General features: G+C 42.3%; 1 protein-coding gene across 1 annotated transcript in view; it reads left to right on the forward strand.

Annotated features, from left to right (window-relative positions):
* The window catches only part of SETD1A (SET domain containing 1A, histone lysine methyltransferase), a 1,410,167-nt gene that overhangs the window by 1,226,608 nt on the left and 157,416 nt on the right, over positions 1–26,143 (forward strand). The window contains exon 13 of the mRNA XM_044086230.1: positions 16,073–16,192. Coding sequence (XP_043942165.1) covers positions 16,073–16,192 — 120 coding nt within the window. The remainder of the gene's footprint in view (positions 1–16,072; positions 16,193–26,143) is intronic.

Below are 26,143 nucleotides of genomic sequence, written 5' to 3' on the forward strand. Positions count from 1 at the left end.
GGCCTAAGCAAGGAATCCAGTAAGAATGAAAATCCTTATGAGGTATTTGCTTCCCACATGAAATACAATTATTAACTTTTTCTGACATCGGACTGGAGCAAGAAAAAAGTTTCCCCAACGGGGTACTTAGCTTTGAGTAGGAGAAGAAAGTCTTCGGACTGAACTTTGTTTAGAAAAAATTGTCAGGAGTCAGCCGACTGGCACTTGCGAACTGCTATCACCGCACGGCAAAAAAGACTGGAGAACATGGCGTCGGCTGTCAGCTTTGTACTCCTGGCGCTCTGACGTCAGGGAGCATGGCTGAACAGCTGACGCCGGACCCAGACTTTGGGATTCTGGCCGACCGAGGACTGCCTGCCAGCAGGGGAGAACCCTACAGTCATGACTGCAACAGTGAAACACGATGAACATGTTAACAATTGTATTTCTTGTGGAAAGCAAATACCTCATAAAGATTTTCATTCATACTGCATTCCTTGCTTAGGCCCAGACCACGACGTACCTCACTGTCAGTTTTTTGCCATATTCAAACCTCGAACTATTCGTCGTCAGTTCATTTTCACATCTAAATTTTTTGGTACTCTGTTCAATTTTCCAGAAATGGCTTCGGTAAGCCACCCGACTACCGACATTCCGAAAAAATGCAAAGATAAAGACAGAGACAGACCGCATAGGTCCAAAGCTGCCGACTACGCTTCTCCTAAGCTAGTCACCAGTTTGCCGGTACTCAGTGAGGCACTTTCACAGCCCCTGATACCCGCTACTTCAGATTCGCAGGCCTCTACTGAGACCCATTCGGAGTCCGGTATGCCGCAAGATGCTTCTTCGACTGTGGAACCTGTGGATGTGTCTACCTTGGATGGGTACGGAGCCACTGTGCAGGCACCGGCTTCTGAGTGTGTATTCAGGCCCACTGACTTGCATATTAAACCAAAGGCATCTTCTTCTTCAAGGCCTAAAACTCAATCCACGCCTAGAAAACCAACGCCCAGACCGCATGGTCAGGCCCCTATGCCTAAAAAACAAATTATAAGAATGGCTGAAGACCTTATTACTCTAATCTGGGTAAGCCACCCTTCTCCCTCTAAGAGACCTAGAACTGATTTTCCTTCTGATTGATCTGATCAGGATTCTGAAATTTCTGTTTTCTCTGATGACCAGGAGTTGCCCTTATCTACCTATGAGGATTCTGATGCAGAGGACTCCATTCCCTCTGCTTCCCCTCCAGAGGATTTCTCTTTTGGTGAAACTTTGCATGCTCTTAGGGATCATGTCCACTGGGAAAGTCAGGATTACTCTGACTCCAAAAAGAGGCTTAGGGAATTCTTATTCCTACCTCAACACAGGCCTTTAGTTATTCCTCCTGTACTGGACATTGTAGATGATGCTTTCTTGGAATCTAGCCTGGCCCCTGACACTTTACCTCCAGCTCCCAGAAAACCTGACAGGTATTACAGAGTACCTGGCTCTCACAAGTTCCTCTAAGAATCCTGCTGCGGATCCTGAGAGCATTTCACAGGGACCCAAAGGCATTAAGGCTACTAATGCCAAAACCCCTACCCCCTCTGATAGAGATTCCGCGGCCCTGGACAGATGGGGTAAGAAGGTATACACTTCTGCAACTTTGGCCATTAGGGCCTTAAACTGCCAGTTTCATATGTTAAAGTGTCAGCAGCATATTATTGGATTGCTTAAACCCTTCATGCAAAAAACTAATTACCAAAGACATATGGGTTTTAAATATAGTTTCCCAAGGATACAGATTCTACTTCCACTACTTACCAGCCCCAAACGGTTGGCCAGACCTACCCCCAAATCAGTGGGCAGAGGCTCAAAAGCAGGTTCTCTCTCTTCTAAGCATCAGGGCTATTCAACCTATCCCAGAAGAGGAATGGGGGCAAGATTTTTACTCAAGACTTTTCCTGGTACCCAGAAAAGACAATTCCTTGCGTCCTATCCTGGACCTGTCTATCCTTAACACTTTTTTGGTAATCCCAAAATTCAAAATGCTAACTCTTCATCATCTGCTTCCCATGCTAGGCAAAAATGACTGGTTGGCAACACTGGATTTAAAGGAAGCCTACCTGCACATCCCAGTAAAGGATTCTTGCAGAAGATACCTATGCTTCAGAGCAGGCTACATGCACTATCAGTTCTCTGCACTGCCCTTTGGCTTATCTACTGCACCCAGGGTATTCACAAAGTGCCTAGCTCCAGTCATTGCATTTTGCAGGCAAATAAATATTCAGATATACCCATACCTGGACGATTGTCTAATTCAGGCAGAATGCCAGGACATACTATTAAATCATCTGACATTTGTAAAGAAATTACTAACTTCTCTGGGGTACACCATAAACTAAAAGAAATCACATCTAGTACCCTTCCAACAAATTGTATTCCTGGGAGCAGGCTTGAATACAACTTCCCAGATGGCCTACCTCACGCCAGCGAAACTAGATGTTCATCATGTTACACTGCTGCAGTCATTACACTTGGGTTATCCTGCCATCAGGCGGTCCCGCAGTCGGCCAGAGTTCCAAAGTCTTGGTCTGGCGTCGGTTGCTGTCGCTTCTTCCCTGACGTCAGTGCACCAGGGGTATATAAGATGCATCCGATGCCATTTTCTTCAGTCTTTCTTGTCGCACGGTTCCCGAAGCAGAAGCAGTTCGCAAGTGCCGGTCGGCCGACTCCTGAGATTTTCGAAGTCGAATTTCAGATCTGAAGACTTCAGTAAAGCTAAGTACCCCGTTGGGGAACCGTTTTTCTTGCCTCAGATCGATGTCAGAAAAAGTTAATAATTGTATTTCTTGTGGGAAGCAAATACCTCATAAGGACTTCCACTCTTACTGTATTCCATGCCTAGGCCCTAATCACGAAGTCACTAGTTGTCGGTTTTGTGCTAGATTTAACAAACGCACTATAAAAAGACGTTTTGATTTTGCTTTGCACTACTTTGGCCGAAGGTTCAATTATACTATGCCGTCGGATCAACCGACGACCGCAATACCGAAAAAACGCAAAGACAAGGATAAAGACAGGCATCCGAGGTCCAAAACCGACGACGAAACCTCTTCTAGGCCAGTCGCTGGTTCTCAGTGAGGCGCTTTCGCAGCCCCTGACACCCGCTACCTCAGAGCCACAGGCTGCCTCCGACTCCCACATGCAGACAACTAGGCCTCTGGAAACTCAAGGTATTGGGCCTACGGAAAACTAATCCCTCAGATGGGTCCAGAGCCGCTGAGCAGGCATCGGCTTCTGAGGGTGTTTTTAGACCTTCACAACTTACCATTAAAGCTACAGCCAAGACTAAAGTACCATTAAAGACAAAGAAGCAAGTACAGCATTCTCCTGGACAGTCCTCCATGCCTAAGAAACGGATGCTTAAAATGTCCGAAGACCTCATTACTCTAATCAGGGGTTCCCATCCCCCTCCTTAGAAAAGGCCTAGGCAGGATACAGACTATGATTCCTCTGATCAGGTTTCCATTTCCTCTGATTCTTCTTCAGACCAGGGATACTGTCTACCCCCCTATGAGGACTCTGATGCTGAAGAATCTATCCCTTCAGCCTCTCCTCCTGAGGATTATTCTTTTGGGGAAACTTTACATACCATGAGGGAGCATTTCCTTTGGGAAAGCCAAGATTACTCAGAATCCAAGAAAAGGCTCAGGGATTTCCTTTTATTGCCTCAGCACAGACCCCTGGCTATTCCGCCTGTGCTAGATTATTGTGGCTGATGTGTTCTCTGAATCCAGCTTATCTCCTGATTCTTTGCCCCCTGCACCAGCCAAGCCAGATAGGTATTATAGAGTCCCTGACTCTCACAAGTTTCTTTATAAAAACCCTTCTGCTGATCCAGAAACTATTTCCCAGGGTCCAAAAGGGGTTAAGGCTTCCATTGCAAAAAATCCAGTACCATCTGACAGAGATTCCAGAGCTTTGGATAGATGGGGGAAGAAAAAGTATACACTTCTGCAACTTTAGCAGTAAGGGCTTTAAATTGCCACTTTCACATGCTTAAGTACCAACAGTATTTAATGGCTTAGTTAAAACAGAAAATGCTTGCAAGCTCAGAAGCTCCTGATTGCAAAGAAATGCAGGATTTATTGCATGCTGTTGAACAGGTGGGAAAACATGCTCTGCAATGTGGTTTTGATTCTTTAGAGGCCTCTTGTAGAGCCGCAGTTACAGGTTCTGTGATTCGAAGACATTCTTGGTTAAAAGAACAGAGTTTACCTGATCATGTTAAGGCAAAATTATTGGATGCTCCTTTACAGCATGATACCTTGTTTGTTGTTAAGGCAGAAGAGGTGTTAAAGAAAATGGAGGATAAAGCTAAATCTATGCAAACAGTCAAGGATTTCTTACAGGTACAGCCACCTCGATTTAGCAGAAATTGGCCAACAAAGAATTGGTCCTTTCCAGTGGCAGACAGGCCACAGAGAGGCAGATACAGACGCCCAAGAGGCAGATCTCAACCCCAAGGCTCAAACAGACGACAGTGGGGCACCTCAACCCCAAAAGGAGGTGAGGACAAGTCTCAACCTTACAGGAAACAGTCACAATGACTTTCCCCTTCGTACGCCAAGCACTTACCTTCTGGAAGTTTCCTTAGGGGGAAAACTAGCACTTTTTTCTCAAAACTGGCAAACCAATCACCCAAGACAAATGGGTTCTGAATATTGTGTCTCAAGGTTACAGGTTCCACTTTCATACTTTACCAAGGCTAAAAGGAATGCCAGACCTGCCACAAAGTCAATGGGCAGAGGCACAAAAACAAATTTCAGCCCTCATGGACATGAGAGCTATTCAAAAAGTACCACAACAGGAACAAGGACAAGGATTTTACTCGAGACTTTTCCTGGTCCCCAGAAAGGACAAGGCCTGGAGGCCCATACTAGACCTTTCAATTCTAAATACTTACCTGGATATTCCGAAATTCAAAATGTTGACATTACAGCAGCTTCTACCCATGCTGGGCAAGAAGGCTTGGCTTGTTACTCTGGACCTCAAAGAGGCATACCTGCATGTCCCTATCAGACAAAATTGCAGAAGATACCTCAGATTCAAAGCTGGTACAATGCACTACCAATTCTCTGCACTGCCCTTTGGCTTATCTACTGCGCCCAGGGTCTTCACAAAGTGCCTGGCACCAGTAATTGCATTTTGCAGACAAAAAGGAATTCAAATATATCCATACCTGGACGACTGCCTCATTCAAGCAGAGACAAAGGACATTCTTCTACAGCATCTGGCATTTGTAAAAAGGTTGCTAATTTCTCTAGGGTACACAGTAAACGAAAAGAAGTCAAAACTAGTGCCCTCACAACAGATTATATTCCTGGGTGCAAGCTTAAATACAACGGCCCAGATGGCTTACCTCACACCAGACAAACAAGTTCAACTAACTCAATATTTTCAATTACTGGCAAAAAAGTCTCATCTCCCTGCAAGAAAAATTGTGCAGGCCCTGGGATTCATGGCATCCTGCATACTACTAATACCATATGCCAGACTGCGTATGAGAAAATTACAACAGTACCTAAAAAGTGTTTGGACTCAACACTCTCACAGTTTAGAAGCAGTAATACCAATGATTCCCTGCCTACAACAGGAGTTTCGATGGTGGGCACAGGCATGTCACCTAAACAAGGGTCAGCCTTTTACCCTACCCACATTCAGACAGACTCTAACAACAGATGCTTCGGATTACGCCTGGGTAGCACACATGGCAGGAAAATGCATTCAGGGCAAGTGGACCACAGACCGGATGCATCTTCACATCAATCAAAAAGAGATGTTGGCTGTTCAGAATGCCCTAACAGCTTTCAAGGACCTTCTGCATCCAGGACAACTATTATTAAAGACAGACAACACCACAGTAATGTGGTACATAAGTAAGGGGGCACTCATTCTTATCCCCTATGCAAGGGGGCACTCATTCTTATCCCCTATGCAGGCAAGCCATGTCCTTGTGGAATACAGCTCTAACGTATCAAGTTCACCTGCAAGCACAATTCCTGCCAGGAAAGAAAAATACTCTGGCAGACTATCTAAGCAGAAATATCATGGACCATCACAAATGGAAATTGAATCCACAAATCTTCAGCATGGTAACGCAAAAATGGGGATGCCCAGACACAGATCTTTTTGCCTCCCCACTAAATTACCAACTACAAAAATTCTGCACAAGGACTTATCACAAACAAGCTTGGAAAGTGGATGCTCTTTTGTTCAGCTGGAAAAACCTAAAAGTTTATGCCTTCCCGCCACTGCCTCTCCTTTCAAAGGTACTCCTAAAAGCCAGACAAGAAAAACCACAGATGATCCTGATTGCTCCAGACTGGCCATGCCAGCACTGGTACCCTATCTTAAAGAACTTAGCTCAAGGCCCACCTTGGATTTTGCCTCAAATTCCGCACCTTCTGACTCAACAAAACAATCAGATCCTGCATGGTCAGCTCAAAACCTTAAACCTGGCTGCATGGCAGATTCATTAGTCAAACAGGCAACACCTCTCTCTAAAGCTGTTATGGATGTCATTTTGGAGGCCAGGAGGTCTAGCACCAGGAAAGCTTACTCAGAAAAATGGAAGAGATTCTGCGCCTGGAACCAGGCTCAAAGCCTTGACCCTCTTGTTCCAAACATTCCTCAGATTTTATAATACTTAACTGAGATGCTGGACAGAGGCCTATCCTTTTCATCAATTAAGATCCATGCCTCTGCCATTTCAGCACACTACAACACGGAGCCTCCTTTATTCTCTCATCCCTTGCTAAAGCAGTACCTCAGAGGGGCTAAAAACATAAGACCACCCCAGAGAGCCCCAACACCAACTTGGGACCTCAACTTCGTTTTGGAAAAACTGACCCTGCCACCTTTTGAGCCAGCCAATACAGCCTATCTAAAATTTTTATCACAGGCAGCTACACTTCTACTTGGACAAAACAAAAGCTTTCAGGAAAACTGAGCAACTGTTTGTAGCATATGCTGCAGGATCACAGGGCAAGGCTATCTCAAAGCAGACTATATCCAAATGGATATGACACTGTATTCATTACTGATACACACAGCATGGAAAATCAGTCCCAAATAACATTAGGCCACATTCCACCAGGGCAACAGCCACTTCAACAGCCTTTCTCAGAGGAGTACCTACCAAGGAAATTTTGGAGGCTGCAACTTGGAGTTCAGTGCACACCTTTACCAAGCATTACCACTTGCCTCTCTACTGTAAATCCAGAGCAGATTTTGCCACTGCAGTTCTGCAGGGCCTCATAGCCAATCCTAACTCTTTATAGACCAGCCACCCAACCTTAGCTTTGGGATTCTTCCCAAGTGTAATGACTGCAGCAGTGTAACACGATGAACATAGTACAGTTTTGTACCTACGATAAATGTAGATGTTCGAGTGTTCACACTGCTGCAGTCCAGATTACCCTCCCTCCATCCCCTCTAAACTAACTGGACTTATCTATACCTTTCTATCCTATACAACCTTTGTGGTGTATTTGCTTGTAACTGAAGGTATTGTTCTTATTTTATATGTATATTTTTTATTAGCAATATGTATTGCCTACCTACTTGGGGGCACCTGGCATCTGGGGCAAGAAAAACTGAAGAAAATGGCGTCGGATGCATCTTGTATACCCCTGGCATACCTGACGTCAGGGAAGAAGCGGCAGCAACCAACGCCAGACCAAGATTTTGGAACTCTGGCCGACTGTGGGACCGCCTGACGGCAGGATAACCCAAGTGTAATGACTGCAGCAGTGTGAACACTCGAACATCTACATTTATGGTAGGTACAAGACTGTACTTTCATTTGACAGCCTACTTCAAACTACTGGCCACAAAGACCCAGCTATTTACAAGGAAAATACTGTAAGCCCTGGGGTTCATGGCCTCTTGCATTCTACTAATTTTGGCATCTAAAAAGCCTATGCTGTCAACATTCTCAGGACCTAGAATCAATGATTCCTATCATTCCTTGCTTAAAGGCAGAGTTCCTTTTGTGGGCAGAGGCCTGCCACCACAACAAGGGACTGCCATTCACTCTACACCCTGCATACGCATCAGACTATTCATGGGGGACTCACTTAGCAGGGCAGTGCATTCAGGGCAAATGGAACCAGAGTCAAATGCACCTGCATATCAATCAAAAAGAAATGTTAGCTGTACAGAATGCTCTGACGGCCTTCAAAGACCACATTCTTCCAGGACAATTAGTGGTAAAGACGGACAACACCACTGTTATGTACATAAACAAGCAGGGGGGAACCCGCTCATACCCTCTCTGCAGACTAGCCATGGCTCTGTGGAACACAGCCTTGAGCTACCAAGTGCACCTACAAGCTCAATTCCTGCCAGGCAAGCTAAATACACTGGCAGACGACCTAAGCAGAAATCTCATGGATCCACACGAGTGGAAACTGGAACCAAAGATATTCAACATTTTGAGAAACAAATGGGGGAGCCCAGAGATAGACCTGTTTGCCTCCCTCAGAACTACCAATTGGACAAATTCTGCACAAGAACTCCCCACAGACAAGCTTGAAAAGTGGATTCCCTGTCCTTCACCTGGAAAAAAAATCAGTTTATGCCTTTCCCCCTCTGCCTCTCCAAAGTGCTACTAAAGATCAAACAGGGCAAACCAAGGGCAATACTTATTGCAACAGACTGGCCACACCAACACTGGTACCCCCTCCTGCACAGTGTGTCACTTCTGGAACCATGGCACCTGCCTCAGACCCCAGCTGTCCCAGCAGGAGGGCCAGGTTCTGCACCTACAGCTTCAAACCCTGAACCTTGCAGCCTGGGTAATTACATGATCTCTCCGTTACAATCCCTCAGTAAGCAAGTGATGGATGTCATTCTGGAGACAAGGAGGCCTAGTACTAGAAAATCCTATGCTGAAAAATGGAAAAGATTCTGTTCCTGGAGCCAAACTCGGGATGGACACAACAGTGCCCAATTTACCGCACATTCTTCAATACTTCACTAAGATGCTTCACAGGGGCCTTTCCTTTTCTTCCAAGAAAATTCATGTCTCTGCCATTTCAGCTTGCTGAAGCAGTTCCTCAGAGGGGCCAAAAACAAAGACCACCCACGAGATCCCCTACTCTAGCCTGGGACCTTAACTTTGTTGGAAAAGCTCACTCTACCTCCCTTTGAGCCAGCTGCAAATGCAGAGTTGAAATTCCTTTCTTGGAAAACAGCTTTCCTTCTTAGCCATCAATTCAGCAAGAAGGGTGTCTGAATTACAGGCCATCATGGCAGTGGAGCCTTTCATCATCTTTCATGCAGACAGGGTGTGCCTCAGGACCAATCCCTCCTTTATGCCCAAGGTGGTATCCTGTGTGGTCCTTAATCACTCCATTCATTTGCCAACCTTCTATTCTAATCCACAGAACAAAGGGGAACGAATACTGCACTCTTTGGACGTGCACAGACAACTTAGATTGTACTTGGACAGGACTAAGCCTCTCAGGAAATCTGTACTGCTGCTGGTTGCATTTGTTGCAGGGGCAGAGAGGAAGGCCATTTCAATGCAAACCATTTCTAAGTGGATAGGCCATTGCATTCATTTCTGCTATAAGCACCATGGAAAACGTACCCCACAGGCATAAGACCACATTCCACCAGGGCTGCATCTACCTCTACAGCCTTTCTCAGAGGTGTCCCTACCAGAGACATCCTAGAAGCTGCTACCTGGAGTTCTGTACATACCTTCACCAAGCATTGCCACTTGCCAATTTTTTCAAAATCCAGAGCTGGTTTTGCCACTGCAGTCTTGTAGGGCCTTATAGCTGGTCCTGATGCTATCCGATTGCCTCCTCCCTTCCTTAACTTTGGGAATCTACCCAAATGTAATGACTGCAACAGTGAAACACGAAGAACATAGTACAGTTGTGTACATTTACCATAAATGTAGATGTTCGAGTGTATTCACTGTTGCAGTCCTGGTTACCCTCCCTCCAGCCCCCTGACTTCTATTGACTATACCTCTATTTTTGTTTACTGTGCTTAAAGCTTTCTGGTGTATTTGCTTTTTGTTGGAGGTGTAACCTTGTATATAATTGCTTCCCATTATGGGGGCACCTGACATCTGGGGCAAGAAAAGCTGATGTAATGGCGTCGGCTGCATGCTTTATACCCCTGACTACCTGACGTCATGGAAGATGAGACAGCAACCGACGCAGGACCCAAGACTTTGATAATCAGGCCGACTGAGGGCTACCTGCAAGCAGATAACCCAAATGTAATGACTGCAACAGTGAATACACTCGAACATCTACATTTATGGCAAGTGTACACAACTGTACTTTTTTCACCACCATAACTTAGCTCCCTATTTGGGGGGCTCCTGACATTTGGGGCAAGAAAAACTGATGTAATGGTGTCGGCTGCCTGGTTTTATACCACTGACAACCTGATGTCAGTCCTGAAGCAACAGCAACTGATGCAGAAATGCTAAGATGTCCTTCATGGATGCATCTGCAGTCATAACAAGCTTTCTTGCCTCAGCCCGATGTCAGAAAAAAGTTAACAATTGTTTAACCTGTGGAAAAAACAAATACCTCATATTTCCACTCTTACTGTCTGCCTTGTTTAGCCCAGTCTCAAATGCTTTCTTTGGCAGAAGATTTAAACCTTGCATGCCATGCGAGAACAGTTCCAATGGCAGCAACAGGATTTTCAGACTCCGGCCCTTAGCTATACCTCCTGTTCTTCTCTGGTGGATGATGCCCCAGCCCCTGCCAAACCAGACAGATTTTACAGGGTGCCAGATACTCATCACCAGCAACCCTATTTCCTTCTGAAAGGGAAAGGTCATTAGACAGATGGGGGGGTAAAAAAAGTCACTTCTTCAGCTACTCTCTCAGCTAAAGCTTTAAACTGTCAGTTTCAATACCAAGAGTTTATGCTTGTTTAGCTTGATAAAAACTAACAAAACTAACCACTGATGAATCTCTTGATAAGAAATATGTATTAGAACATACAACAGGTTACAACACATTAACAACCAAAAATTAAAATAACTATCCAGAGGAGGTGCCTACAGAGGACTCACAGGCAAGGTAACAACAGAGGCAGCAGCACAGCCACTGCCACTACATCAACACAAGCACAGTGACAGTGACTAACTCCTACTACCCCAGGGAACAAATAGCAGCTCCTCTAGGCGGAAAAAGTTAACCTTATTTTCAAAGAACTGGCACTACAATAACAAAGACAAGTGGATTTTTCAAAACCATAGATCAAGGTTACCGCTCTCTCCACACTTTTAATGGAGTTAGCAAACATGAGAGCTGTGGAAAGAGTGCCAAACAGAGCAGAAGGAGGAGGTTCTTATTCCAGACTATTCCTCCTTCCAAGAAAAAAAAAAGTTACCAATCTGCAGAAGATACCTCAGATTTCTTGCAGGATCAGAGCACTATCAATCTCAGCATTGCCCTTTTTTTTATTCTACTGCTCCCAGTATTCAAGAAAAATGCTGCATCTTTACTTGCTACAAGGACTGGGATACACAGTCAATTTACAAAAGTCAAGGCTGATACCATCCCAAACAAGGACATTCTTTGGGCTGGAATTGACACAGTACAACAAAATGGCATTCCTGACAGAAAAAAAAAAAAAAACCTTTTACTTTTTTACACACAAAAAAAAACTGGACGAACAGCAGCAAGATCCCAACACAGACACAGTCTAGAAACAGAAATCCCACTAATTCCATGCTTAAAACAGGAGTTAAGCCAGACCATCACAACAGACGCCCTTCCAGGATGGGGGCCCACATGCTGGACAAATGCGATCAACTTCACCTGCACATCAATCTAAAAGAAATGCTGGCAGTAAAACTGGCAATCAAAAAGTTCAAACCATTCCTCAAAGGCCAGTTGATGATAAGGACATAGACAACACCACAGTCATGTGGTACATCAACAAACAGGACCTGGCACTCAGCTACAACATTCAGTTACAGGCAATGAAGACCATCTCAAAGAAATGGGGAATGCCACAGATAGACCTATTCGCATCACCTCTCAATCACCAGCTCAAAAATTCTGCACAAGGACATTCCACCCACTAGCATGGAAAGTGGACTCACTCTCCTTCAACTGAAAAGTCCTATCTGCATCTGCATCCCCACCTCTTCCTGATACACAAGGTACTACTAAAAATCAAGGAAGAGGATAATCCTGATAGCCCCAAACTGGCCAAGACAACACTGGTACCCACTACTGAAGCATGTCTCTGGAACAATATGTCCTGATGCCTTTGATGTTAACTCAGAACAACTACAGCATCATACATCCAAACCTAAAAACGCTGCAACTGACTGCATGGAACATCACATAGCAGCAGCTAATCCAGAACTTTCCCAAAGAGTTAAAGACATTATTCTTGAAGACCTTCAACAAGAAGGAACTATGCTGGAAAATGGAAAAGGTTTGTCATTTGGAGTACCGAAGAGGAAAAAAAGATGTGTCAAACATAGATATAAATTACATTTCTATCTGGCCGAACTTCTTCATTCAGGCCTGTCCCTCCATCAAGATACATGCATCAGCTATTTCAGCAGAATACAGCTTTGATCCACCTGTTTTTTCGCACCCTTTGCTCAGGCAGTTCCTCAGAGGAATCAAGAATGTAAACCTCCAAGGAAACCACCATTACCAGCCTGGGATTTAAACTTTGTGCTAGAAAAGTTGACACTATCACCCTTTGAACCAGCAGCAACAGCAGACCTACAACACCTGTCATGGAAAACTGCTTTCCTACTGGCAATTACTTCAGCAAGGAGGGTTTCAGAACTACAGGCCTTAATGGCAGTGCAACCCTTCCTAATCTTCCACCAAGATAGAGTGTCCATGAGAACTAATCCTACATTTATGCCCAAGGTGGTATCCAGAGTATCTTTAAACCAGGCAATCCACCTACCTACCTTCTTTCCCAACCCACAAAACAGAGGGAAAGAATACTGCATACCTTGATGTACATAAGACAGCTACTACGCTACTTGGACAGAACAAAAATAGCAGAAAGACTGACCAACTTTTTGTAGCCTATGCAACAGGAAGGGAAGGAAAAGCTATTTCCACAGACAATCTCCAAATGATAGGAAATTGCATACGATACTGTTACTACTCCCCATGAAAACCAATTCCACAGAACATAAGACCTCATTCTACAAGGGCAACAGCCACTACCACAGCCTTCTTGGCAACCAAAGACATTATTGAGGCGGCTACTTGGACCTCCGTGCATATACATTTGCCAAGCATTATAATTTGCTCTATATTCCAGATCCCGAGCAGGGTTTGCCACTGCTGTACTGCAAGGGATCCTAAACACACCATAATCTACTTTTATCCTCCTCCCTAGTTGGCTATGGTATTCTAGACTGCAGATGCATCCATGAAGGACATAGTACAGTTTTGTACCTACCATAAATGTAGATGTCCGAACTGGATAGCATCTGCAGTCAGGATTACCCTCCCTCCTTCCTGGGTACTCCTAGGGTGTTTACCCTCCTAATAGCTAGCTGTTGGGGAGTCTTTTATGGTGTATTTGTTTGTATATATGTACATATATGCTTATTGTTGTGTTTACCTCTATCTATTTGAAACATTGGCATCTATCCAAATTTTAGCCTGCAAGAGGGCTACTGGCATCTGGGGCAAGAAACACTGAGGAAAATAGACCAACAGAGATGGAATCCGGCCGACTGCAGGGCTGCCTGACGACAGGACAACCCACTTGTTATGACTGCAGATGCTATCCAGTTCGGACATCTACATTTATGGTAGGTACAAAACTGTACTTTTCTGGTATTCGGGCCGACTGAGGGCTACCTGTAGGCAGATAACCCAAGTGTGATGACTGCAACAGTGAATACACTCGAACATCTACATTTATGGTAAGTGTACACAACTGTACTTTGTCTTCCTAGGATGTACATCCTGGAGATGACCTCAGCTCATAGGCATCTAAGTATAAAATCAGACATATGTATGAGATCCTCAGACTATCTCACCCCCAGCCCAAAAGCAGGTCATCACACCCAGTGGACTGTAATCATTTGGTCACCCAGTACCATTGCTTCACTTGTCGAATCAGATAAATGCCCCATTGGGGATCCTTCCTTCTAAACTTTAGACTGTTTTGCTAATTGGTGTTGGATGTCAGCTAAGATGGGTAAGTGTGAATTGCAGAAGTGCCTGTTCTGTCTAGGTCCCAAACACTTTAAATCCTGCTTCTGTCTGTCAGTCGTTTGTTCCAAAAACCCTACGATCTAGGCTATCCTCAATTAGTACCTTTCTCGAGACCCAGCGTCTAAAATGCTTAACCCACTTCACCATGTCGAAAGGTCCAGACGTGCCTCTTATCTAAGAAGAAACTTTAGGTCTAGAGAGGATTCTCCTGCTGTCAACTTAGAATTGGACGTACTCGCTGAGATGGTTGAACCTGCATTATGCCAATCATCTTCTCACGATCCCTCTACTGCAACCCTGCTGGAAGCCAAAAATGGCTCCTGTGGCATTGCAGATGACTGAGTCCTCCTATGAATTGTGACTCTATTATCTACTTTATTATCTTGGAGGGCCCTCGAAGAATCTGTCAGATCTTAGTGTGGGAAGAGATTCACAGTTCTTTGATAGAAATGTGCCAAGGCTCAGAACCCCCCCTTAAGCTTATTCAGGTGGACGTCACTCCTAAAAAGAAAAAACAATAACTTAAGCACTCTATGTCCCATTCTACATCCAGAGAGAGAAAAGGAGAATGGATTGATTTTTCCCAGGATTATTCAAGGCAATTATGTTTCTGAAGCTAGGCTCCTTTGTGAATCGGCCTTCCCAGATCACACCACATAAACAGGCCTTAGGTTCACCTTTCTCTGATGAGGAACCAGATAGGGATTCATATCTTTCTCTCAACTACTCGTCCCAGTTTCACACTCTAGAACAGATTTCCTCAGATGGGGAGACTGTCTTTATTTTCCTCTCTGGAAGAAGCCTCCTTTGATGAAACCTTACAAATCATGGTGAAAATTTTGAATGGCAATCCAGTCCGGTATCTGAGGTGCAAAAGAGATACTACAACTTATTAGAGATGCTTTAGACAGGGCATGGAGGCTTGGACAGGAAACCACGCAGCCCAAGGGGAGTGGCTTGCCCATCTACTCGAAGAACAAATAAACTTAAATAAACGCATTTCTACAAGCCCTACAGATGTTTTCATGTCTTTGGAAACCAGGCACTCTGCTGGTCCATGCAGACAACACCACCATGGTGATGTGGTACATAAACAGGGAGGCACAAGATCCTATTTCCTGTGCAGGCTAGCAGAGGAGACCTGGTACCTAGTTGTCCTACTGATCACTGTTGCAGTACTCCTTTCCCACCTTATCCACCTTTGCTTTTCTCCTTATTGTCACAAGCACTCTGCCTTACATGCACAGACACATACTCTATATCTCAGAATTTTACAACCTTTCTGACTGGGAGCTTGCTTACCCTTTTTAGACTAACCTCTCTTAGCTGATCTCTTGCCTTCCTCTGTTTTCTTCAAGCTGCTGATGGCTTGGAGATGGTTTGAGCATCTTGTGCATACGTCCAGTTGTATACTGTGATGCCTACGAGCTGAGTTCATCTCCTGGAAGTACTTTCTAGGAGGGTAAAGCTTTTGTACCCGTCAGACGTCAGTGAGCTACAACCCATTTGTTAAGAATACTGCAAAAGTGATAAGTATAGCATCAACTGTTATTGTAATCCTGTGTTAGAGTTTGATTCTCTCAACCCCTGTTTGCCTACTGTGTGACTCTGAGCAAGTGTCTTAACCAGTCGTTTTTCCCATGTCACTCTGAAAAGGGATTGTGTCCAGTGGGCCTACCTGATAAACAAATGGGTGGTGGTGGAGTATTTTTATTAGTATTATTATTATTATTACTATTATTAGTGCCTTAAAGAGCCTGAAAAAAAGCATAAAGACCTTGCTTTATTTATTTATTTATTTTGCAGGGTACTGTTTCATTTGTTAATGGTCTGATTTTCTTGTCTTTTAGTTCCGTAAGAAAAGGCTGAGGTTTGGTCGCAGTAGAATCCATGAGTGGGGCCTATTTGCTATGGAGCCAATTGCAGCTGATGAGATGGTAATAGAGTATGTAGGCCAGAACACAAGACAGGTAAGATCAATGCCACCAACCATCATGACTTCCTCACAGATTTTTAGTAAGCATAAGCCCTTTCTTCCGTCAACATTTTGAGTTGCATCAGAGTTTTTGAAGCAGCAGGCATTTGAAATTGCTCCCAGAAGGTCATGTAATGGCAGACCTATTTCAAAAAAGTTGAACTTCAGTGCTAGGATGGGAGTTGTATTAATTCATTCATTCATCCATCCACCTAGCTGAAGGGGAGGGGGCTGTAGATGAGCTTCTACCATGGCGAAAGGAAATAAGTTTTTGAAAGTGTTGTGTGAAGGTCATTGCAGTCGTGGATATACATTTGTTTGTGTCAATTGTCAGGAGTGAAATAGCAGGGAACTCTCCTCCTGCAGTGAACCATTCAGAAAATAGAATGTAGTGGACAAGAGGTATAGCATGCAGTGTTTAAGTAGTCTGCTCATATTACCTTTGCAAAGTTTTGTCCTCCATTTTGCTACTTTCAGAGAAACTACACAGCTTCCAGTTTAAAATAAAATGCTGTCTAGTTTTTAACTGTCATGATTTTGTTATGGATATTTTTTTCCAAAAGTTCTAAAGTCACTTATTTAAAATGTCTACTTTTAGTGAAATCAGGGTTGGATTTGGACTGTGCATATGTGTAGATCTGGTGATTTATTCTAACCAGTTAGAGAACTGCTGTGTTTAAAAGACTAGTAAACTGAATTACAGCTGAGTTGGTATGGCTTTTCGAATTCTGTTTTGTTTTTCTTCCCCTCTGGTTATCACTAGATCACGGTTGTAGTAGCATAAAGCTGTATGGGATGTACCTTGCCAAGGATTCTGTATCTGGCAGGTGTAAAAAAGTTTTTGGGCGCCTTCCTCACACGTCATACTTTTGTTGAAGAAGGAGAGGTTCCAAGTATAAAAGGGGGAGTGTGGGTACCAAAGTTCAGATCTTTCATTGAAAAGTTAGGCAGAGGTCTCATTTACAGTGCAACTTCAGTTTCAGCAGCCTGCTCATACTCTAGCTTTCCGGGCAGATAAGTAACCCTTAGGTGACATTCCTTTATTTTTGGCTAAATGTTGTGGAAGATTTTTCTGTTGTGTTGCAGCACTTGGTGAAAACGGGCAATTGGTACACAACTCTTGTACGATGATTCTCTCCATTACCTGTCTCTCTTGTTTGAGGGAATCACGTGACATCCATTCATGTGATAGTTGTCTTTTCCTATATCCCTGAGATGAATTACAGTTGACTTAACAGCTTGAATCTCTTTTTAGAAAACTAAAGTCTCAGTGCCCTTGCTCAGTCTTCTATTGCTGCCAACTCTTCTTTGTCAGATGTGCCCCTTCCGGCAAAGAAAAAGGAGAATCACTAAAGAAGATTCCAGAGGAATCCTGCCTTTGATGTCAGTTTACTGGCCTGGGACTAATGAATCCATTCTTCCCATCATGGAACCCTATGAACATCAGTCTGAAATATTCCTCTGCTGTTGCAATGTATTAAGTCACTATAGGTCAGGAGTCAGGCATGCCCACTGCCTAGTTAAAATAAGTAAAACCCAGATAGGGTATATCAACACAAACAATAAAAAGCTGGAAAAAAATGGAAGAAGCTTTAAACAGATATTCAGATAACTCAAGCAAGCGTTGACAGAGTGAGAAATAACCTTCTATGTGTAAAAAATCCAAGTAATCCGGTCTTCTGAGACAAATAATTCAGTTTATTACACAGATAAACCACGATAAGCGCTTTCACTAACTAGTAGCTTCTTCAGATCACAAACAGGAAGCACAGGAACCATGTGATTTAAATATCTGCATGTTAATTAATCAACCAACTTTTAAAGCAGAAGCGCCATAAAACCTAAAAACTAAATATATAAACATAAAATCATCTCAAGATGCAACAGAAATAAACAATGGTGTATGCATATTACTTTTCAAAGAACTTCATTCCATGAGAAACAATAAAAATTGAAGTAAATATAAGAACATGTTGTGAGCAGCATACTATCAAATGCAGTATATACAGCCTAATACATAACTGCATGTGATAGTCATATTAATAATACGAGGCAACTTAGAAACTGTACATAGTAGATGCCATCAAAAACATGAAACCATATACAAGTTGAAAGAGCTATTATCAACCAAAGTGATACTTGGTATAATAAGGTCAGTGCATAAACAAAGATGTATATCTGCATATGTATAAAAATGTGTATATAAATGTAGTGTCTTAATAAATATATATATCTAAATATAAAAGAATGAATGAATGTGTACAAAAATATAAATAAATAAATGAATAAATAAATAAGTTATTGTCTAAAAATGAAGCTTATTCATTTTATATTGTAATACTGTTAATATTAATGGTTTTAGCTTCATTTTTAGACAATAACTTATTTATTTATTCATTTATTTATTTATATTTTTGTACACATTCATTCATTCTTTTATATTTAGATATATATATTTATTAAGACACTACATTTATATACACATTTTTATACATATGCAGATATACATCTTTGTTTATGCACTGACCTTATTATACCAAGTATCACTTTGGTTGATAATAGCTCTTTCAACTTGTATATGGTTTCATGTTTTTGATGGCATCTACTATGTATAGTTTCTAAGTTGCCTCGTATTATTAATAATATGACTATCACATGCAGTTATGTATTAGGCTGTATATACTTTCATACTTGATAGTATGCTGCTCACAACATGTTCTTATATTTACTTCAATTTTTATTGTTTCTCATGGAATGAAGTTCTTTTAAAAGTAATATGTATACACCATTGTTTATTTCTGTTGCATCTTGAGATGATTTTATGTTTATATATTTAGTTTTTAGGTTTTATGGCGCTTCTGCTTTAAAAGTTGGTTGATTAATTAACATGCAGATATTTAAAGCACATGGTTCCTGTGCTTCCTGTTTGTGATCTGAAGAAGCTACTAGTTAGTGAAAGCGCTTATCGTGGTTTATCTGTGTAATAAACTGAATTATTTGTCTCAGAAGACCGGATTACTTGGATTTTTTACACATAGAAGGTTATTTCTCACTCTGTCAACGCTTGCTTGAGTTATTTATCCATTTACTTATCTTTTTTATAAGCAAGTGTGCTGTGGCAGTAACCAGCATTTTTAATTTACCTTTCAAAGATATTCAGATAAGATGACGGACCTGCAAAACTCGGAGGGTAAAATGAAGAAAAGGCTGGATGAATGTGACTGCATAGAAGAGATGTTTCAAAAAATAGAATTGGAGGATAAAACACACAGGGAAAACCTACCTCAATCTCTTTCTGCAAATGCCCACCTTTCAAATGCTCACTCTGCAAATCCTTTTCCTTTTGATTTTATCTTGGGCCTGCCACCACAACACCATTTTATCTTGGGTTCTTGGCTGCCTTGGACATCAAGGATGCTTACCTACACATCCCCATAAGGACCAGTTACAGGAGATAACCTGCTGTTCTCTGTGGCCTCATATTTTCAGTTCTTGACCTTGCTGCTGCACCAAGGGTTTTCACCAAGTGCTTGGCACCAGTGGTAGCCTTTTGCAGGACACAAGGGATTCAGATTTTCCCTTACCTAGACAACCTTTTTATTTAGGCGGACTGCACAGAATCCCTGCCAATGCTATCTGCAAACAGTAACTTCACTCCTGCAAGCACTGGGCTTCAAGATAAATTACCCCAAGTCCAACCTAGCCTCCTCTCAGGATGTAGTATTCCTGGGGGTGCAGGATAAGAACGGATGTCATGAGGGCTTTCCTACCACCTCAAAAGGTAGAAAACTTAAGGTAGTACCTGCTAACTGTCCTTCAGGCCACAGATTTGACTGCCAAAGCAGTACCTCAGACTCCTGGGTCACTTGGTATCGTCCATTCCCATGTTGCCATTGGGGAAGCTCCAGTGGTACCTAAAGTCTATTTGGACACAAATGCCTTGCCTCAAGAAAGAGATTTACTGGTGGTTGAATCAAGTGAACTGCAACCCAGGGTCTACCCTTACAGGTTCCCTTGCCAGTACAAGAGATGTACACGGATGCCTCAGATCAGGGGTGGGAAGCAACCATGGGTTCCCTAAGAGTCCAGGGCACTTGACTGGACTCCATCAAACAGGAGCATATCAATATCAGAGAGATGAGAGCAATTCTTTTGGCCCTCAAGGCCTTCCAACACACACTGAAACGAGGGTCACTAAAATTGTTCACAGACAACACTACAGTTCTGTCGTATGTGAACAAGCAGCGGGGAACAAAATCCTACTTGCTATGCAGACTAGCTCTCCAAGTGTGAGAGTTTGCCACAAAACAGGGAGTCATGCTACAGGCAATGTATATCTCTTCAGAATAGAATATTTAGGCAAACACCTTAAGCAGGTCCATGTCACAGTCCCACAAATGGATGCTGCACAGGGATATGTTTTTGGACATAGTCCACAAATGAGGTACACCTCAGATAGATCTGTTTGCCACTCCTGTGAACAGACAGCGTCCATCTTTTTGCACCAGACTGCCCAGTCCTCTGGCAAGGGCAATGGATGACTTCTCAATCTCTTGGAAGGGGATGTTTTTGTATGCATTTCACTGCTTCCCACTACTTCAGAAAGTCCTGCTGAAAATTCAGCAGGACAAACCAGAAATCTTGTTGATGGCTCCCTTTTGGCCAAGACAGCACTGGTTCCCCCTCCTCCTGCATGTAGCCAGGGGCAGTCACCACAAATTACTTCAGAGGTGACCAGAGTGGACCATCTCACAATGGACAAGAGATCTCTAATCCATCCCCACTTAGTCTTTGAACCTCACCCTTTGGGTGATAGAATTCTGATCCCTTACAGACACCTCTACAATGCGGACGTGCTCACAGTCCTGCAGGAGGCCAGGAAACTTAATACTAGGAAATCTTACATATCTAAATGGAAAATATTTTCCATATGGTGTCTACAAAGACAGTTGGACCCTTTCCAGGGTGATGTCCCTTTAGTACTGTTATACATTTGTGAACACTTGCAGACAGGGTTGACGTACTCCTCCGTTAAAACCCACCTTGCTGCTATTTCAGCTCGTCTGCCTCTGGATGCTCCTTTGGCTTCCAGACTGCTTGCAAAGTTATTCCTAAAGGGAGTGCAGCATCTCAGGCCCCCCAGGAAACCCATCCCATCCCCCTGGGACCTGAATTATGTTTTGGAGAAGGTCAAGGTGGCCTCCCTTGAACCACCTTCTAAGGCTTCTCTGAAACACTGCACTTGAAAAACAGTACCCATAGTGGCCTTGACATCAGCTAGAAGAGTATCTGAGTTACAAGCTCTCATGGCCATTCCCCCTTTCCTCATCTTCCACAAAGACAGGGTAACCCTTAGGACCACCCCTTCCATCATACCCAAGGTGGTCAGTGAGCTATTCCTAAGCTAAGTTATTCACCTTCCTGCCTTTTTTGCCCATCCTCAGAGTGACTGTGAGAGAGTCTTACATTCCCTTGATGTGCACAGACAGCTTAGGTTTTACCTAGACAAGACTAAATCTATCAGGAAATCTGACCAATTGTTTGTCTTCTTTCACCCCAGGGCCCTGGGGAAAGCAGTGACAAAACAGACAATTTCAGCCTGGGTTTCCAGAGCAGTTTCCTTCTGCTATGCACACCATGGGAAATCTTTGGGGTCCAAAGTTAAAGTACACTCCACTAGGGTTATGGCTTCATCTGGAGCTGTCCTTAAGGGATTGGATGCTGCCACCCTTTTAGAGGCAGCTACATTGACATCTATCCACAACTTTTACCATGCTTTACAAATTAGACCAAATTTCCAAATCCAGGGCTGGATTTGCCAAGGCAATCTTCCATGAACTTATAGCGAATAGTTCCAAGCCACCACCCTCTTCTTCCCATTGGGCTTCAACACTCACCCAAGAGTTTGGAATACTGCAACATGAGAATAGAAGGACATAGAATAGTTCTATAAAATCTTACCATAACCATAGATGTTTTTTTCCGTGTTGCAGTATTCCTTCTCTTCCGCCTTCCCCTCTTTGTTTCATTAAACGGTCCTTTCTTGTATGGCACTGGACTTGCACAGTTTTCCTGGGACTAAGGTCTGACTGGGACACTCATTTCTGAGATCTGGTGCATGCAAACATCACTTTTCTGGCCCACATTCCCTTAGCCATTGTTAGATGTCCCACACACCTTGCAGTGACTAGAAGCATTTGTGTACTGGCCGGACTTTCAGGTAGCAAGAGAGGGAAACCCAAGAGTTTGGAATACTGCAAACATGGAAGAGAAGGGCATTTATGACTTTGGTAAAATTTTACACAGTTGTGTACACACCCCTGTTAAAATGCTAGATTGCTGTCATATAAAAAATTAGACCACAATAAATCATTTCAAAACTTTTTCCATCTTTAATGTGACCTATAAACCTGTACAGTTCAGTTGAAAAACAAAAATATTTGCTCGGGGAAACAATATAAAAAATAAAAAACTTAGAATAAGTGGTTGCATAAGTGTGCGGATCCCATTCATTTAGTCGAATTTCATTTGGTCGAAAATGATTAAAGGCAGCACACTTCACTGAAAGCTCATTTGGTCGAAAATGAAATGTAGCCCCTGCCCCACTGCAGTGTGACCCTGGAGTGAGAATATTAAGTAAGGGGGGTGTGGGGGGCTATTTTGCAAATAGTTTTTACCGAACATATATATCAATTTATTTTTAATGGATACACCTTAATATAACAATGAATACACTACAATTATGTGGGGGGGGGGGGCTATGCCCCCCACACCTCCCCTTACTTAATATTCTCACTCCAGAGTTGCACTGCAGTGGGGCACGGGCTATATTTCATTTTCGACTAAATGACATTCAACCAAATGAGCTTTCAGTGAAGTGTACTGCCTGAAATCATTTTCAGCCAAATTAAATTTGATCAAATAAAGTAGACCCAAGTGTGCACACCCTTAAACTAAGACTTTGTTGAAGCACCTTTTGATTTAATTACAACATTCAGTCTTCTTGAGGTACACAGCTGTCATTCATTAAAGAGAAATTGAAACAAGTGTACCTTCCGCTCGGAGTTAATGCTCCGTTGTATATGGCAAAAATGAAATAAATAAATAAGACACAGAGGAGCAAAGCAATGAAGGAGTGTATGTAGCAAAGTCCCATCCAAAAATACATTCGCAAAAATAATAATATAATCCAACACTCTCGAGTAAGAATTGAACGAATTTAATATAATTGTTATGCAGGTTAGCGCTTTCGCTGGTTAGCTTCTTCAGACCTTATACAACAAAACATCGGTAGAGACAAGTTTAAATACCCAAAAAGGCGCGAAATTTAAAATACCTAGTGCTCTTTCTCTTTAATTAATGCAATGAATTTTAAAAATCATTATTAAAACATTATTGACACCAAAATGCCATTAACTAAAAACATATGCACATCAGTATAATACATATTGAAAATATGTATACAAATAAATATATGCATGTGCATCATTAAATACATTGTGTATGAATACTATAATTCATTACTCATCTGTATTAGTGTATAGTTCTAACTAAATATATTTGTTCACTCACTTTAATAAAAAACGAGAATATAAAATGTACATTAAAAATCATCTGTCAAACATGTTCAATTATTTGTTATGTTTCAAGCTCCTCAATTTCAGTAGTGGTCTTAAGGGAACTTTACCATTAAGTCCTGGTGGCATATCAGACCTGAATTTAATAATCCATTGTGTTTCTCTAGCTTGTGTATAGTTATCCACATCTCCCCTCCTAATTGAGGTATGAACCTGTTCTAAAATCCTAAACATAAAAGAGTGGTCACTGCCTTCATCATGTACATGTCTAGCTAATGCATTGTGCAAATTCCCTTTCCTAATATGGTAGATGTGTTCACGGATCCTATCTCTCAAGCAACGATTCATTTTTCCTATATAGAATGCTTGGCAAAGGTCACAGGATGCCATATATACCACATTCCTGGTCATACAATCCCCTTGAGCCCTTATCTTGAAATCACCTAGGCCTAGGGGGTGTACAAATGTATTGTCCGTGAGTATATAGGAACAGAAATTGCACATGTTACAGGGTCTAGTATAAAGTTGTTCTACATACTGATTGCTCCATTGTGACCTAGGGTAGCATAGGAGACTCTAAGTTCTTTTTATTCTTGTAAATAAACTTAGGTCTATCTCCTGTGATTTCCTTAATTTTTGGATACACTGATAGGACGTGCCAGTGTTTATTAAAGATGTCCTTGATAGGGCCTATATCCTTGGTATAATATACAGGAAACAGTACCTTTTGTATGGTCTTAGATGAATCTTCAGTTGTTCTAACATCCCCAGTACTGTTCATATATACTTCTCCTGTGTTATTAGAGAAGTAGGGTTTAGCTCTAGTATCCCTTAAACTTGACATATCATCTGTGATAGTCATCAGGTCCGTAGTATTATAACATCTCTCACTCAACATCTCCTTAAGTTTATCTATATCCATTTCATAAGTTGCATCCACTGGAGTGTACCTAGATATACGTATTGCTTGTCCTCTCACTATATTCTTATAGACATAGCCTGGGTGCATGCTATGTCGATGCAACAAGGTGTTTTTATGACATGGTTTGCGATATAGCCCTGTGTTCACCATACCATTAGCCATTTTCTCAACATAAATGTCTAAGAATGGAATGTAATGATCTGACCATTCCATCGTAAACTTCAGGAACACTGTGGATGTATTTATTTCTTCTGAAAATAACTCCAGTTGTGTGGGTGTACCTGTCCAAACAAGGAACAGGTCATCCACAAAACGCCTATAGAAGGAAACATATTCCTTATAAAAATGACTCTCAAATAGGTATCTATCCTCCCATTCCGCCATAACAAGATTGGCGTAGCTATTGGCACACGAAGTGCCCATAGCCACGCCATCTCGCTGGAGGAAGATCCTATCCTGAAAACAAAATACATTGGAGTGCAACACTATATCCAGTAAGCCTAGTAGCAATTCAATATTGGTAATTGCAATGGTTTCAGCCCTCTTCAAATAACTGCCTATCATATCAATACCTTCATTGTTCGGTATAACTGTGAACAAAGATTGAACGTCCATAGTTACAAATAAAATATCATCCAACTTAGTGGATGTATTGGTGTACTGATACAAATCCAACAAAAATTGCTTAGTATCCCTGAGAATGTAACTGTTGGAATCTACAACAGGTCTCAGAAGACTTTCTATATAAATGGACAGAGGTTCAGTGGACCACCCCCTTCCAGCTACTATTGGTCTCATAGGTGGTTTAATTAGGTCTTTATGCACCTTCGGAAGGCCCTGTATGGCTGGTATCAATGGATATTGCACAAATAGAAAATCAAAGAGGGCTTGATCAATAATATCATTCTCATATAAAGTTTTTAAAGTAGTCTGTATTTTCATTATTAAAAAGTCTACCCTTGCATTAGTAATTGACTCATAAAACCTCTGGTCTCCTAGCATAGTGAGCATATCATGTTGATATCTGTGGGTATCAAAAACCACAACACCTCCGCCCTTGTCTGCTGGGCGGATGACAATGTCCTGCCTATTACGTAAACCATTCAAAGCTACTCTTTGCTTGTAAGACAAATTATATCTATTCTTATTATTGAGATCATAGTGGCCCTTGTTTTTATATAGGTCGTCCTCTACTAATTTGCTATAAGCCGCAACTAAAGGATGTCTCATGGGTATAAACGTACTTGGTTTTCTAAGGGAGGGACCAGAAGCAATGTCCTGTCCATTATAAGCAATCTTCAATGATAGATTTCTAATAAATAACTTAAAATCCCTAGGTGTCTCCTCATACCTACTATATGTAGTGGGAATAAACGTTAAGTTATTTATTAGAAATCTATCATTGAAGATTGCTTATAATGGACAGGACATTGCTTCTGGTCCGTTT

Source organism: Protopterus annectens, chromosome 10.part0 (genome assembly GCF_019279795.1).
Source record: "Protopterus annectens isolate FY-2018-M chromosome 10.part0, PAN1.0, whole genome shotgun sequence".
NCBI lineage: Eukaryota > Metazoa > Chordata > Ceratodontiformes > Protopteridae > Protopterus > Protopterus annectens.